We start from the raw sequence: 16,764 nt of genomic DNA on the forward strand, positions 1-16,764 counted from the left end.
CAAAACATCGATTTATTGCATTTTAACTGATCGTTGAGGCTCACGAAAGGTCTGTGCATGTTTCATTGCGCACAAGTTAACTGAGGACCAAAAATTGCTCAGAATTCAACATTCGAAAAACCTAATTAAAGAGGCGAGAAAAGACGAGAACTTCCTTTAAAACATTGTAACTGGTGATGAAACGTGGTGTTTCCAACATGAACCTGAAACTAAGCGTCAAAGTGCCAAATGGAAGGTCCCAGAAAAGCCACCACCCAACAACTCGCGTTTGGAGGAGTCAAAAATCAAGTCGATGCTGATTCGGTCTGAATAACGCGAAGGTGTAAGCTGGCGATTATTGCATGATATTGCACCAACTCATCGATCCCCTCTTGTGACTAATTTTTTGACTACAAATCGCATTTTAACCAGCAATCATTCACCGTATTCACTTATAAGGCTCTCTGTGACTTCTACTTATTCGGAAAATTGCATTTGGCCATGGAAGAAAAACGTTTTGTGTCCATCGAGGCCTTGTACCGACATACTGAAGAACAATCTGGTCAATGACCTGAAACACTCTTTCGAAAAGCTTTTACATCGTGCAAAATAGTGTAGCGAGGCCAGAGGGGACTATTTGGAATAAATAACTCCAAGTTATCAGAACAAAGCTCCTGCCGTTTCTATTTTGGCTCAGTTTTGTTAATTTTGGACTTCGCCTTGTATTTCCGAAAAAAAAAACAATATTAGTAGAAATTTACCACAAATTGGAGTTTGAGGGTCGTGCCATGGTAATCTTTCCAAGTATGCTGGATTAGATCGACGTCTTCACTGACGGCTCCAAGATGGAATCTGGAGTCGAAGCAGGGTTTTCTCTAAATCAGCCAATTTATCTTTTTATTTGCTTAATCTGCCGAATATTGCTGTGCTATAAATTGCTGATGAGCTTGCCACGAAGGGACTGACTGAATTGGTTTCAGAGGTCTCCCATCCGGTCATAGGTATCATCGGTTAAAGGGGAATTGCACAACTTATTTCTCAGTAAAGCGCAGAAGAAATAGAGCTCTATTTCTTCGTGTGCTATTTCGAAAACCCTTTGGGCCCAGTATAATAGAATAAATAGGACGCCGAAAGTTCTGTGGAGTCCATGCTGTTCAATTCCCAAACTGTTAGCTATGTTTACTAGCCATGGGGGGATCGGCACACACGCAGAAAAGGTAGGTTTACCATTTAATATCCATTGCCGAGGTTGTGGGGACCTTTCAGAGAGGGAGACATTTGAGCACTTTCCCTGTAAATGTACAGGTTTGGCAGCCAGACGATTAAGGTGCTTATTTCTTCGACAGTCTGTGCAGTGCTCCAACCTAAATCACATTACATTAACAGCTCTGGTTGGCTGTAGATATCTGTCCATTATAGAATTTTAAATGGTACCAAAACGGCGCTTTAGTGCTACTTGGGGAGTGCTAGACTGGTACTTCAGCCACTACCTACGAATTTACCCATAACCCCACATAGTGAAGCTCTGAAACTTTCAAACCTTAGTGATTCCATTCTTAGTGATCCAATTATTTTGGAGATGGTCTTAAGTTTTTCTGAATACTGGCTTATTTGTAGAATGACCATAACAATTAGGACATCATTTTGGATAAATTTGTTCACTCTTTTCATCTCTTGAAAATTAAGCGATTCGCGCCTCAATTGTTTTTTTTTTGTAGAAAATAACAACGCACCACTGCTCCTTTGATTACACTGAAAAAATTTTTAACATTTTTATGCAGACCTTTTAAACTTAAATTTTTCCATCGTCTGAGGTGACTATTTGAGAAAAATGTGCTTAGAAACAAATTTTATTTATAAAAAAGGTATTTTTAAATCGGCCCAGCCCACGTAAATCATAATATTTTCCGAAATATTTTAAGAGAAGTCTTAAAATATAATAAATTTTAAATATCAGATAAAATAACTGTATACTCTTCTTTTGTGTGCCCCCTAATGTAAATATAAGATTTTTAAAATAAATTAATGCCGTCTTAGCACAAAAAATTTAAATTCCAATTTAAAAAACAAAATCGTGATCAGGTGAAGTTAAAAAATTTTGTAGTTAACTACCAAACATTGACACTAATGCTTGGCATTCGTTTTATTGAGGCCCTAAATAACCACCCTTTATTGTTATCTGTATTCGAAATAATAGTTTTTACTCATGACAACATTTTTGAAGTTAAATTTAAATATACATTTCATTTTATTCCCCATATTTCACTTTAAACGCAGCCCTTAAGTTGGAGTGAGTGGAGCGAAGCAAGCGAATGTGCGTCCGGCTGCCTTTATGGACCCTCTCGTCGCTTACTCGAAGGCAGCACTGGTCTGCGAACGTACTCGCGTAGATGCGTTGATCATCGTAGGCGTTGTCTTGGAAGCAACGCTAAGTATGAGACGTGCAAAGACAAGAATTGCTACAGCTTGAAAATCGTTATGACAATCGACGAATTCGCCTATGACAAATGCAGTCGAGCGCAAAAATCGGACGCGGAATTGACGGGCGAAGGAATGCAAATAATTGGCGATATTGGTAGGTAACAAAAGTTTTTGAATATTTATGCGAGCAATTTATATGAGCTCATAAATTTTTATTGCAGAGGAATCGTGCAAAGTATATTGTCGCACGAAATCAAATGGCACCAAAACGCGTCGATGGACTTTCCCAGAAGGCACCAGCTGTCGTTCAATACTTTACAAACCCGAAGATATTTCTTATTGTGTGGCCGGACGTTGCGAGAAATTTTCTTGTGATAATTCCACACAAAATTACTACAAATTGGATCCGAACTTTTGCCAGCAACGCAAGCCGCCAAAACGGGCAGAGGAATCGGAGAGTCGCCGCTACAATACAGTGCATGCTACTGCTGCTAGCAGTCCGACGGTAAATTATAAAAATTTAAGTGGCAACAACAACATACCAAATTATAACATCTATGCGCCAACAACATATCGCAGTAAATACGAGAACGGTGAGTCATTGCATTTCTTTATTTTATAGTGGGTTCATTAGTTTGTGGAATTTCAATTCATATCTGTCTCCCTCGCACCATTTGTATTTCGATATTTATTTTAGAGGTGGCGGTGCGCAGTTTCCATGGACAGGAGCGGGAACCGCCTTACAAACGTAAATCGGACACATATCAACCGTGGAATAAATACAATTATCCGCTACGCGACTCAGCCCAACCTGTGGCACAGCCACAACCACCGAAGCCGCCACCCCCTGTCTCTGCTTCTTTAGTACTCGTGAACCCGGCAGCATCAGCAGCAACGGCGTCGCCGGAGTCGGAGTGGATTGTCAAATCGGGCTGTCACTCGAGTTGTATGGCCAAATCGAAGGGCATTCAAGTGGTGACCTCGCGTCGTACTGGTGCCAACAACATTCAACTGTGCACGCACACCGCCAAGGTACGCAAATTCTGTGCAAATTAAATTTTCACTTCTTTTACATACATACCTTTTTTTCAAATTTATTTTCTTTTATATTGTTGAATTAATTTTGGTTGAATTATTGCAGCCTTGTGAGCGTTTGCTGACGGCCACCGAACACGCGGAAAACACTTGTGGCCGCTACAAACTAAAGGTGCGTGGCCTCTCCGGCTATGGCACGCAAATTGCGGCGAGTGTTGACGAGCCAGATAGGAGTTGTCGTGTTGGTTGCCAAGATGAATTTATAAAATATCGTTTCTATTTGGTCAATGGCCGATATGGCCATTTTCCACTTGGCACCAAATGTTCGAATATAGAGGAGCGTTATTGCGTTAATGGCAAGTGTTTGGAATTTGGCTCAGACAATATACCGTTGCAGCAGTCGCATATCAGTTTGGCCTTGTTTCGAAGTCGACGTTCTTTGCCAGCACAGCAAACCGTGCTGGATGAGCAGACGGCGGAATCCAGTGCTCGGCAGCGGCGCAGCTATCTCTACTTTGATCCGGTTAATATTACGGAGACGATTACACAAGATTTTATAAATAATATTGTCAGGAGTATAATAGACTTTGAGCAGGAGCATGTGGAAGGTAAGAGAATGTGAACGTGATGATTTATTTATTATTATATTATTATAAATGATACTACTATACAAGGTGATATTTGAGTTTTTTATTCTATATTATTATTTCATGTTTGAAAGTATGGAAGATAGGCGTGATATCTCACCGAAGAAAATTTGTCAAAAATCAACGGTATTTTATAGCCACTTGAAAGTCCCAAAACTCATTAGGCTATAAAGCTGCATACCCAAAAAAATTCTGAGAATTCTGGTTAAGAAGTTGAAAGTTTTGATAAAATATAAAGAAAAATTTGAGAAATTTTTGAAAATTTTAATTTAAATTTTTTACAAAGTTTGCAACTTGTACGGTTATGTTATATGGTTTTTGCTGTTGTATGAAATATAAATTTATAAAAAAATAGTAGTGTGTTTATAATTTTGCAACTAAATAGGTGTATACGAGCAGAAATTAAAATCACAAGAGTGCAAAAAAGAGTGGCGAGCGATCAGCAAAAGTGGGGATGCCCAAGTCGTGACTGAAGATGATGTAGAACACTTTTTCTCAATATTACCTGGGTATATACACTGCGTTGAATGACTTATTTACAACTTTGACATTTTATTGAATTCTTATGTATTTTTAATGTTTTTGAAGTGAGACTTCTTAGGCGTCGATGGACGAGCGAAAATGGAGAGTAAAATTTCAAGGCCATACAACGTTTTGGGCATTTTCGTTCCGCGAGAGAGAAAAAAGATATAACGTAGAGGAAAAGGAGAGAGAGAGCTATACCTTATATATATTTGATGATGAGTTTTTGTTGTACAATACAATAGTTGAAACTGTTCGACGCCGCCGCGACTATTTCAGATTGTTCAGCACTCTGACAACTAGATGATGATAGCCGCTACGGCTGCGTCTATTAATGCATTTTGTTCTTGTAGTCGCTAGGGTGGTTAGTGCAAGTATAATACAGGTCGACACGATTTCCGAGTCTGGCTGCTGACTATGAAATTTTTGTTTCTTTTTTCTTTACTATTAAGAAAAAAATAATTTTTTTTTATAAAAGTTTGTTTTTGTAGAAACCTGAGCAACTTGAAAAATGTATAAGAAAAATTACTGAATTACCCAGAACTTTATTATAATTTACAATACAATAATTTTTTTTTTGAATATCGTATGTACTATTCAAGAAAAATTATTAATGGTGCCATGGAAAGGTTAAATAATAACAAAAAAAGTTCAAATCAAAGGTGAAAATTTTGAATGATGTGCTTATATATTACTTGTAGGGAATTTATTGGATTAAGCCTCTTACCACTCAAAACCGACAAAAGCGAGCTTTAAAAGCTATGGGCTTTTGCTGATCCTGACCCACCATATAAGCTCCGTCTACTTCTAATTAATCTCAAATAACTAAATTGTAGACGATCGATTTTGTTGCTTAATATTATTATATTATTATTTTGCTTAATATTATCAGGGGCGGAATTGACTGTTCCTCTCTTCTAGAAATAATTAACTTCTCGGCTCCTACCTGATCTTTATGGAATAATTATGCGTTCCATTTGAATAGGTTCAGAACGAATTATGCCTGCAATACTGTTATTGCTCGCTCTCTTCATGAACTCAGTGAGATATCGAATTCTAAACTATGTTTTTCTGCTCAATTAAACTGTCTATTGTAATGTAACTTTTTGATAAGGATTGTATTGTAATTTAACTTTATTTTTTAAAGTTACTTTTGCAATTATTTATTGATTTCGGAAATTAAATAAAAAATAAAAAATAAAATGAATATTAACATATGTGTGTATATGAGTACTACTTACAGTGCATGGCATAAATCTTAATGACCTACCATTTCTAAAAATAATTATAAGAAATTTCTCACATTATTATAGAGTTTGAAAAACTTTATTAATATATGAATAATACACTTTGTACTTATTCGTAACCAAAAAACAGAAGAACCAACTTTGTCTGCTGCATCAACAATGGCAAGCAAAAATGTAACTGTAAGTAAGAATTCGGACATCAAAAGTGTTGATACGCTCGCCTTTTGAAGTAGCCAAAGCGTGAAATAACACTAGTTTTGATTTGCGATGCTTCGAAATAATATTTGTTGGCAGACTATTTTCAGTATTACTGATGAAGTTCATTGTTCATTTTTGCGTATCTGTGTTTACTTTTGTATGTGTCCTCATGTCTCGAAAATAATTGACATTGGAGGAGAGAAAAATTGTTGTACGCATGCATAAAGACATAAAATCATATGCAGAAATCGGGAAAACCATTAGCAGGAGTAAAACAACAGTGCCAAAGGTAATACAAAGATTAAAAAATGAGAAAAGGATTGAAAATGAGCAGAGATCAGGCCATGCTAGGAAGTTAACTGAGAGAGATGAGCGCCTTATCAAGCGAACAATAGAAAAAAATCCTTTCGAAAGTGTTCCGAATATAGCTACTGTATTGCAAACATCTCTAAGCACCATTATTCCATCGGCTACAGTGCGAAAGTCAATCAAAAGAAATGGATATAAGGCATGCTAGAAAAAAACCCTTTGTCAGCAATACTTATAGAAATAAAAGATTCGAATTTGCCCAGAGCTTATCAACTTAAAGACTAATTTGACTTTTGGGACATAATAATTTTCTCCGACGAGTCTAAATATAATATAATTGGATATGATGGGCGACTCAAAGTGTAGAGGAGGCTAAGTGAAGAATTAAATCCAGAAAATATAATTTAAACGGTCAGGCATGGTGGTGAAGGCATCACATTTTGCGGCTACATGTCCACATCAGGTGTTGGAAATCTTGTTTTTATTGATGAAATAATGGCAAAAGAAGTATATTTAAAAATCCTTCTTACAAAGCGCTGAAAAAATGGGATTATTTTTAGCAGGACAACGCTCCTGAGTACACCGCGCATATAGTGAAGGTGTGGCTAATAACGGGTGATTTTTTAAGAGCTATAGGAACGTTTTAAAATTTAAAATTTATTTAAATCGATAGTACAGTCCATATAATTTAATGTTTGAAAATTATTTCATACAAATGTTGCCCGCGACTGCGCTTCAAATGGTCCATCCGCTTAGTCCAATTTTGGCATACTCTTTCCAATGTTTCGGCCGGTATCTCACATATAAATGCGTTAATTGAAGCAGGTTTGTCTGAATAGACATGAGCTTTAACATAGCCCCACAAAAAATAATCTAAAGGCGTTATATCGCACGTTCTGGGTGGCCAATTGACAGGTCCGGAACGTGAAATAAAATGTTCTCCGAACTCGCCTCTCAACAAGTCCATTGTTACGCGTGCTGTGTGGCATGTGGCATCGACTTCCTGAAACCACATGTCATGCAAGTCAAGCTCCTGCATTTGGGGCAAAACAAAGTTGGATATCATTTCACGGTAGGGCTCACCATTCACAGTTACGTTACGATTCGCAGCATCTTTGAAGAAGTACGTTCCAATGATACCTCCAGTCCATAAACCGCACCAAACTGTGACCTTTTCTGGATACATTGGTAGCTCTTGCAATTCTTCTGGCTAATCTTCACTTCAAAATCGACAATTCTGCTTATTTACGTACCCATTGATCCAAAAATGAGCTTCATTGCTGAACACAATTTTTCGCTAAAAAAGTGGATCTTGAACTTTCTTAACATAACCCGCATTTTTATAATAAAATTGAATGATTTGCAAACGTTGTTAGTTTGTAAGACGATTCATGGTTAAATTATAGACCAAACTGAAGATGTTTGACAGTGAAACAAAACCAACTGTTTAAAAAGATAATAGCTAAAAAATCACCCGTTACATAAGGTACCTCAATTGTTATCAACGCATCCACAGAGTCCGAACATGAGCCCTATAGAGCATTTATGAGATCTTTTGCAAAAACGAATAAGGAGACACCATGTAACTTCCGAAAATCAACTTAAAAAATTGCTCCAAGTCGAATGGCAAAATTTGAATCCGGATTATACAAAAAATTTGAATCACTCATTGCTTGACCGACTAAAAGACGTTATTCGATTACCAGAATATCCTACTAAATATTTAATGTAATTTTTCTCAAATTGTTATTAAACTTTTTATACATAAATACCTTATTGCAAGAGTATCAACATTTTTGCTGTGCGAATTTTCAGATTTTCTATGGTTTTTTCCTTCTTATTTGAGAATGAGATAGTTTATATTTTATATTTTCTTATATTTTACACGGGAATAATTGGATTTATTTAATTTTGAATGAAATATTAAAATAGTCAAAAACCTTCGTGATATTTTTTGTAAAACATCTTCGTAGCGGTATGGTGTCAAGACTTCTGTTGTATACTGTATGAACTTTATGTTACAATGATGCAAGCGATGCGTTGTATATATAATTTTTTTTTTCAATAAATTCTCTGATCGAAGATAGTATAAAAATGTAATTTTCACTCTTGTTTCCATTTCATTTCAGAAGAGTTACTCATGCGCGATCACATCGAATTTAGCAATCCCATACACTTAGCAACGGATGAAGGAAGCAAATGAAGCTGGCGCGTACCCATCATCAATATCTATTTTGTATGGTTTACAGTGACCAAAATCGAAAAGAAAATTATTTATAGGTATTTAATTTATATACATACTTATATAATACACGTATTTACATACATATCATATGAATATTTATTGTACGAGTATGTTTTGTATGTATTTAGTTCGTACTGCTTGTGCGCTATTGTAGTGATATTTTCATTAGGATTTTAAACAAATCATAGCTTTCGAATTGATCTTAAGTTTTTATCAACAAATTATACAGATGCAAAGTAAATACATATACAACATAGTGCATAAACACTGTGCTTGAAAATGTTTCTATTGTCTGAATATATAGAAGATAAATAAATTGAATTAACAAAACCACTATTACTATTTAATTTATGGATGGGCAAAAAAGTACGCATAAGAACTGTTTCAAAATCTTACTCGGTTCTAGGCTTCATTCGTCGTAATTCATCTGAAATTCTTGATCCTTATACACCCAACTCTCTTTTTGCATGGTTTCTTACTCGAAATTTTCGTACATGTAAAGCGTTTTTCAATAGGTACGCTTCAACTTTTTTCCGATAGGGAGGGCGAACGACGCAATATTTTTTATTTTTCGCTTGTCATTTGCAAACTTCATTAGAATACATTTCATCATGGAACGCTACACACTTGAGCAGCGATTGCAAATCGTGCAAATTTTTTATGAAAATAATTTATAAATTTTCCAAAAAATCATCTTCAGTAATGAAGCTCACTTTTGGCTCAATGGCTTTGTCAAGAAGCAAAATATGCGTTACTGGGCAGAAAGCAATCCACACGTGATTCATGAGGCACCGTTGCATCTCGAAAAAATCACTGTTTGGTGCGGTTTACATGCCGGCGGCGTAATTGGCCCATATTTTTTCGTTGACGAGAACGATCGCCACGTTACTGTGAATGGAAATCGATACCGCGACATGATAAACGATTATTTTTGGCCGCAATTGAATGGTATGGACTTAGACGACATGTGGTTTCAACAGGACGGGGCCACAAGCCACACAGCACACGCTACAATTGATTTGTTGAAGACTAAGTTCGATGAGCGCATTATTTCCAGAAATGGACCGGTCGAATGGCCGCCGCGCTCGTGTGATTTGACGCCTCTAGACTATTTTCTTTGGGGTTGTGTGAAGTCATTGGTCTACTGTAACAAGCCGGCGACGATTTGTGAGCTCAGAGCCAATATTGAACGCGAAATTGCTGGAATTTCGGCCGATTTATGCAAAAGAGTGGGCGAAAATTGGGTTCAACGATTGGATTTCGTACAACGTACGGTGGTCATGCAAAAGAAATCGAATTTCATACTTAAATGTATATGTTCAAACTCGATAATAAAAAAAAATTAGTTAAAAAAGTCAAACCATTTGTGTTTTATTCAAAAAAAAAAAGTTGAAGCGCTCTTACTGAAAAACGCTTTACAAGCCTCAAAAAAAGAAAAAAAAAGGATTTTCTAATCAAAACATAATTCCTGAAAGAAAGCCTTATTAAAGTGAAGTAAAAGTTTTTTTATATAAGATTAAGTAAACATACAAGTACATACATACATTGTTCCTTCAAACCGATGCAATAAATAACTGTGCTTTCAAATTTCATCGTAATATTTACGTCGCGTTAGCTGGGTAACAAGTATTGTACAAAAGTATTGTCGGAAAATTAACCATCTAATTTTGTTTTTGAATACTTTTTTTACTTTTTTAACAATTGTCGAATCGTTAAAAGTTAGCGAATCGCACTACCGACGACCAACTTTTGATAAATAGAATTGAGCGCGTTCAAAAAGTATTTCTTAAGCAAGCATTAGGCGCGTTTCGACGATTTGTGTTACGCGTTACGATTTGAGGCCCCAGTTCCGTCCTAGAATCTCTAGAAAAAAGAAGGCCAGTCATTTCACTTTCATTTATTTTCAGTGTTGTTAATGACATCGTCGACTGTTCAGTTCTAGGTGAGCAGTTAAGCAGTAATGTTCCACAAAAAAAAACCTTCGCAATTTTTCCCCTTTTTATGGGAAAAACTTATAGACTAAATTTTTGGAGTAACGCACCTATTGCATTTATATATATATATATAATTGGCGCGTACATACTTTTTTGGGTGTTTGGCCGAATTCCTCCTCCTATTTGTGGCGTGCGTCCTGATCAACTGGTTCCACAAATAGAGAGACCTACAGTTTTAAGGCGACTTCGAACGGCAAATATTTTTTATGAGTAGCTTTTTCATGTCAGAAATATGGTACACTCGGAGGCATGCCTTTGGCTGTTGAGAGGCGAACCTATGCTCTCTTTGAAGTCCGAATGGTAGTCACGCACCAACCCATTCGGCTACGACGGCGCGCAATTAGAGAATATAAGTAATTTATTATCCAACTTCAGCCTGCTTGATTTTGCTTTATCTCATGTTGTAAACATTTTAAACTTAGTTAGTTTAATATTGTAGATATCTTGGTACTGCTAATATTTTAGTTGGCAAATTTGGCTGGATTTTCTTTACTTTTTTGTCTAGTTGGTAAGATTAATTGTACTGTACATTATTAAAATAAAATAAAATCCTTTGGATCCTTTGCTAAGACGAATCGGAAAAGTTAAACGAAGTAGTAAAAACATTTAACTCGAAAATTCTGCCAGCATATGTCGCCAATAGCACGAACTTGGAATATGTTAACATTCTCTTTTATGTTTCCGCTCTCACTACTGTACGATCACTGGGGAAGCACCCAAAAGTACAAACATTTAAAAATACAACAACGAAAAAACACCAGTAGTTCCCATGGGGCAAAGAAGATTCGAAACACGAATTGCCGGTCTAAGAGATGTATAGGGAGGCTTACTTCATTTAAAAATGCGGCTAGATGTAAAAGGTTGTTCAGGCAAATATCTAGGATCATTGTGCAGCTTAAACCTCATACTGTAGATCTTGACCAACTATCGGATATAATTGATAGGAAAGTACAACAACTTGTCGCGTACTCAAAACGACTAAGAAGGTACCTCAAAAGCAATCAGAGACGGAAGGAAAACCAGCTTTTCCACAAAAATCAAAGAAGCTTTTATAGAAATATGGAACAAAAAAGCAATGCAGAACCTCAGACATCACACCCGCATCAACAAGATATAGAGCAGTTTTGGGAGAATATATGGGTACAAGCAAAACACTTCAATGCAGATGCGAATTGGTTAGCCAATGAAAAAGAAAAAGCGGGCAACGTAGCACCAATGCACTTCTGCGACATAACAGCAGAATAAATAAAGAATAATATATGTACTTCAGCTAACTGGAAATCCCCTGACCTAGACCAGCTACACAACATCTGGCTCAAAAAGCTTTCAGTAATGCATGAAGCACTCGAAAGATGCTACAACGAGCTACTGAAAAATACAGCTTTCATTCCAGAATTTCTCACTGCCAGAGTAATCTATCTTCTACCAAAGGACGCACCATCTGCTGATCCAGCAAAATAGCGCCCAATTACTTGCTTGAGCACGACATACAAGCTTTTGACGAAAATTATCGCTAATCGACTATATGAACACTGTGAAATTAAAAGTATTTTATGCGAAGAACAGAAAGGTTGTAGGAAGCGCACAATGGGCTGTAAAGATCAGCTTATTATAGACACTGTAATCACAGGAGTGGCAAACCTCCGAGTGTATTTCTGCCATGAAAAAGCTGCTCATAAAAATATCTGCCGTTCGGAGTCGGCTTAAAACTGTAGGTCCCTCCATTTGTGGAACAACATCAACACGCAAACCACAAATAGGAGGAGGAGCTCGGCCAAGCACCTAACAGAAGTGTACGCGCCAATTATTTATTTATTTTTTAATCACAGGAGTAGCTCTGAGAAGAAGGCGAAATTTAAGCGTCACGTTTATTGACTACAAAAAAGCTTTTGATTCAATGCCGCATGATTACCTATTAGAAATATTAAGAATAAACAAAATCGATGCTGTCACTGTTGCCCTCTTGGGCCACATAATGCGCAAGTGCAATACAAAACTGGTTCTAAATGGAACTGTTTTAAAAAAGATCTCAATCAAACGTGGTGTATTCCAAGGGGATGCCTTAAGCCCCCTATGGTTCTGCATTGGTCTCAATCCACTTAGCAGGCTTCTCACATATAAACAAAACGGCTTTATACTCAAGAGTGTATAGAAGTAAGAGAGCATACGTTCAATCACCTTCTGTGTGTCGACGACTTGAAACTGTTCCTCAAACAAAAAGCATAAGCTTCATGAGCTGATAGATGTCACCAAAGCTCTCAGTGATGACGTAGGAATGGAATTTGGGAGAGATAAGCGCAAAATAATACATCTAATTAGAGGTCAGCTTGATGAAACCGAAGAAAACTACGCAGTAGATACAAATATTTTTATAGGCAACTTGCATAGGTAAAGGATTCAACTACACGCTAGTAAAGGAAAGTCTCATTAACAAATTTGAGGCACGTTTGAAAGCTGTATTAAAAACGAGTTTAAACAGTGAAAATAAATGCAAAGCAATTAATACCTGGGCCATACCTCTTTTGACTTACTCGTTTGGAGTAATAAAATGGTCTCAGACAGATATCCTTCGGATTGAAACGCTGATAAGCACCACTTTAACAAAGTTCCAAAGCCATTCCCTCAAAGCGCTGTGGAAAAAATATCGCTTCCTCGATAACGATCATTTTCCCCCACCAGCCGCTTCGGTTGATCGCTTGGCAGACGCTCCGCGCGGGAAGGCTCAGTACTTTTCAATCAAACCCTGTATATCTGATGATTCCTTTTCCAAAAAAAGCTGTATTGTTTTTTCTTGCTTAGTAAGTAACTTAATAATGGCTTGTAAATCCATTTTCTCCAGTACTGATCTTCTCTTCTCTTAGTTATACGACCTAATGTGAAGAGTCAATAAACTGACTCTGAAACTTATTGATACAAAGTACATAGTGCCGAATAATTACTATTTTCCTCAACTTTCCATCCCGTGCACTCTTTAACATCCTTTCGTGTACTGCCGTTTTTTTCGTTGAGTTGAGGTAAGCTAAGATCTTTCACAGTCTCTTAGAAACTCTAAAATCTAAAGTGAGCGATGCTGCGTTCTGCAGGATCAATGCTTCTTATTTTTTATCAAGGAATCTTGGCAATTTAGGCCGTAGACCATTTTGTTGCCACATCCTCGTTACCAACTTGTTTACCCGTTATTTACAGCATGACTATATCCAGTCTGTGCAGTTCAGGAACCGTATCAGGTTGTTGACATCTAAGCCAGACAGCTGTTCCAGACTCTCGAACAGCGGTTTACCCAGGGTTAACATTCTGTCCTTACATAGGGCAGGGAATTCGCAGAGGAAATGGAAGATTGTCTCCTTTTTCTCCGGTTGTTTACAACTGTGACTGTATGTGTTGTGAGGGCTGCCCATTTTAGCTGCTTGTTTTCCCACAGACCAAAAGCCAGTTATGATTACCGTTAGTCTCCAGGCGTCCCGTCGTTTCATGTTTATCAATGTTGACAATGTGTATATATATGTGCATTGAAATAGAAATTGCTTAGCCTCCTTCGAACTTAATGACAGCGTGTGAATATCCAAATGCTGACCTAATGCATTTATTGAGTGATCTGTTCAAAGAAAATAATGTATACAATTTTCTTTGGGCTACCCTATACTAGTGTTTCTTTGGACTTTTCCGTTATTCACCCCACATTTGATTTTATTTTTGTATTTTTCTTTCATAAGCACCAGGCTAATTTTTGTTTAAGACTACTTTTTGGAATCATTAAATGTGTGCTCAAATGCGCCTGAAAGCATACTATGCACTATTAGTCAAAATTCACTTATGAATAAAAGCAATAACAAAACAAATGACTAAGCAAAAGTATAATTTGCAGTTATTAGTCTGAACAATAAGAAATCGATTAGGGTTCAATATGCTGACATTTAACGGTTTAACGAATATACGTGGACAAATATGGTATATAAATAGCTACAGTTGACTAACTAACAAATATGTATGTATAGGCACTGAAGAAAATTCTAACAAACTATACTAAATAGTAGAAATTTATTTCATTTCTCGTTTTTGTTTCTAAATAACACCTTTGGAAATTTTCAAAAAGTAAAACCGAATATATCGAAGCTTTACCTATGAATTGGATAGTAAATGAAATAAGAAGTGAGTCTTAGAATGAAAAACTAAATCTATAAATTTATTCTTGAGTATGGTTAGATTTATACAGAATTTTTTTTTCAATAAGTTTTGGTGTTCCAGTTTTTTCATCCAAACCACATATCTCAACTTATTGCGACCGACCATTGATTTTGGGGGAAAAAAAAATTTTAAATAACTTCTGAAGAAAAATTAATAAACTGATAAAAAAAAATACGTTTCGCCTTAACATTGAGAGTCAATATCAAAAAATTTTCCATTTATCAATGATTTTTCCTTTCATTAGTTACCAAAGAAAAGTGATACGATTCTCTACTTTCTTGCGAACCTTAATATGCACACACAAAAAAAGAAGAAAATTATTGTAATGGAGAAAAGCTGTATTTCAGTAAGTTCAATGAAGTTAACTTTCATATTTTTTCAGAGTTTTCAATAAGCAAAATCCCATATGCAATTAAATTATGTCTAAACGGCGATAATTTTCAGCGCTGTGCAGTAGCTGAAAAAAACTTATATGAGCAGAAATTGTTCCGGGAAAAAAGATCGTCAGCAATGTCCTGATTTTTAACGGAAAGTGCGAAAACTAAAAAAAAGTGTTTTTGAGCAATGCAGTGAAAACAGAAGGAAATTGCGTAAAAACAACTGCGGGAAATTATTTCTTGGAAGAAGTCTCTGAAAATCACAAAAAACACTTAGAGTCTAAAATAAAGTACAGTTTCTAGACTCTAACAGAAAGTAAAATGAAATTTTTTTCTTTTGGTGAAAAAAAAAAACGTTCGTTGAAAAGAAAATCTTGAGTTCGTTCATCGAAATTCATTCAATTTAGCGCAAGGCATGTTACTGGAGTAGATGCGTTACATAAATTGAGAATGGTATAGATCAGCAGCAACATAAATATTTCCGCCTTATTGTGATGACGATATATTAGCTAGCAAAATTTATAAGCAGGACAACGAACTGAAATGTAGCACACGGCGGCGAAAAAACAATGTATAGAAACCGATATACCGAACCACATCGAAAATCTCAGAGGCCTTTTACAGAAAACAAATAGTTCGAAATCACAAAGTTGAAGTTGGCAATGAATAAAAAGGAAATGAAATGCAGACTCCCCAAAAAGGGTATACGAACTTTAATGTGTTATTTTATCGAGTTTATTTTTTTCTTTTCAACGTAATTTTATACGTATGTTTTATGCAAAATTCTTTTTGAAGTGTTCCCATAAGTGCAGAGACGGTTTAGAAAGGTGTTACAGAGAGATCCATCTACCAAACTAACCAACGCTCAAGTTGCAGCTATAGAACACCAGCATCTACTCATGTCACAGAAAGCATCCTTATAATATGTATGCTTGCTATTTGATATTTTTATTCTCAAAATTATAAACAAACAAACAAAATTTTCCAAAAATGTCTAACAAAAAAATTATATTTAAAAAAAATCTTGCTAAAAGAAAATAATAACAAAAATTATAAAAATTTTAAAAATAAAGGAACATAATTTACTTTAAGGGGGAAGTCTACTGTGACAAGGGAAAAAACAGGCTTATTTTCCGGATTTTATTTCTAACAAAATATTGCTCGTACATAAAATCTATTTAAACTCTCATCTTTATTATATATTTAAGTTTTTGAAAAAAAAATTTTAAGTCAAAATATTCAAAATGGCCGCTGTGGCACTTCTGCAAGCGCAGGTCCGCTTTTCTTAGGTGCCTAAACGGTGTACATGAAATCTTACGTTTCGGTGATCTAAAACAAAAAAAACAAAATATTGTTATTATATACATAGTATTGACTCTCGTCTGACGTAGGATTATGTCGATAAAAAATTTTGGCGTTGAAAAAAAAATTCTTGAAATTTTTTTCTTTTTTTTTGCCTAAAATTGATGTTACTATTGTTTATAACAATTTAACAAATAACGATATCAAAAAAATCCTATGTCAGACGAGAGACACTATTACAGAGAATATATAATTAAATTTTTAAGCTGATTCATTTATCAGAACTCGAGATATCGTGTACAC

At 35.9% G+C, this 16,764-nt stretch overlaps 1 protein-coding gene across 1 annotated transcript in view; it reads left to right on the plus strand.

Annotated features, from left to right (window-relative positions):
- LOC128866853 (uncharacterized) overlaps positions 1–8,933 on the plus strand; it is a 94,058-nt gene extending 85,125 nt beyond the window's left edge. Inside the window, exons 11-15 of the mRNA XM_054107867.1 lie at positions 2,257–2,554; positions 2,622–2,993; positions 3,098–3,432; positions 3,542–4,043; positions 8,488–8,933. Of these exons, the coding sequence (XP_053963842.1) occupies positions 2,257–2,554; positions 2,622–2,993; positions 3,098–3,432; positions 3,542–4,043; positions 8,488–8,561 (1,581 nt within the window). The 3' untranslated portion in view covers positions 8,562–8,933. The remainder of the gene's footprint in view (positions 1–2,256; positions 2,555–2,621; positions 2,994–3,097; positions 3,433–3,541; positions 4,044–8,487) is intronic.
- Positions 8,934–16,764: the final 7,831 nt, after the last annotated feature.

The sequence above is a fragment of the Anastrepha ludens genome, chromosome 6 (assembly GCF_028408465.1).
Source record: "Anastrepha ludens isolate Willacy chromosome 6, idAnaLude1.1, whole genome shotgun sequence".
NCBI lineage: Eukaryota > Metazoa > Arthropoda > Insecta > Diptera > Tephritidae > Anastrepha > Anastrepha ludens.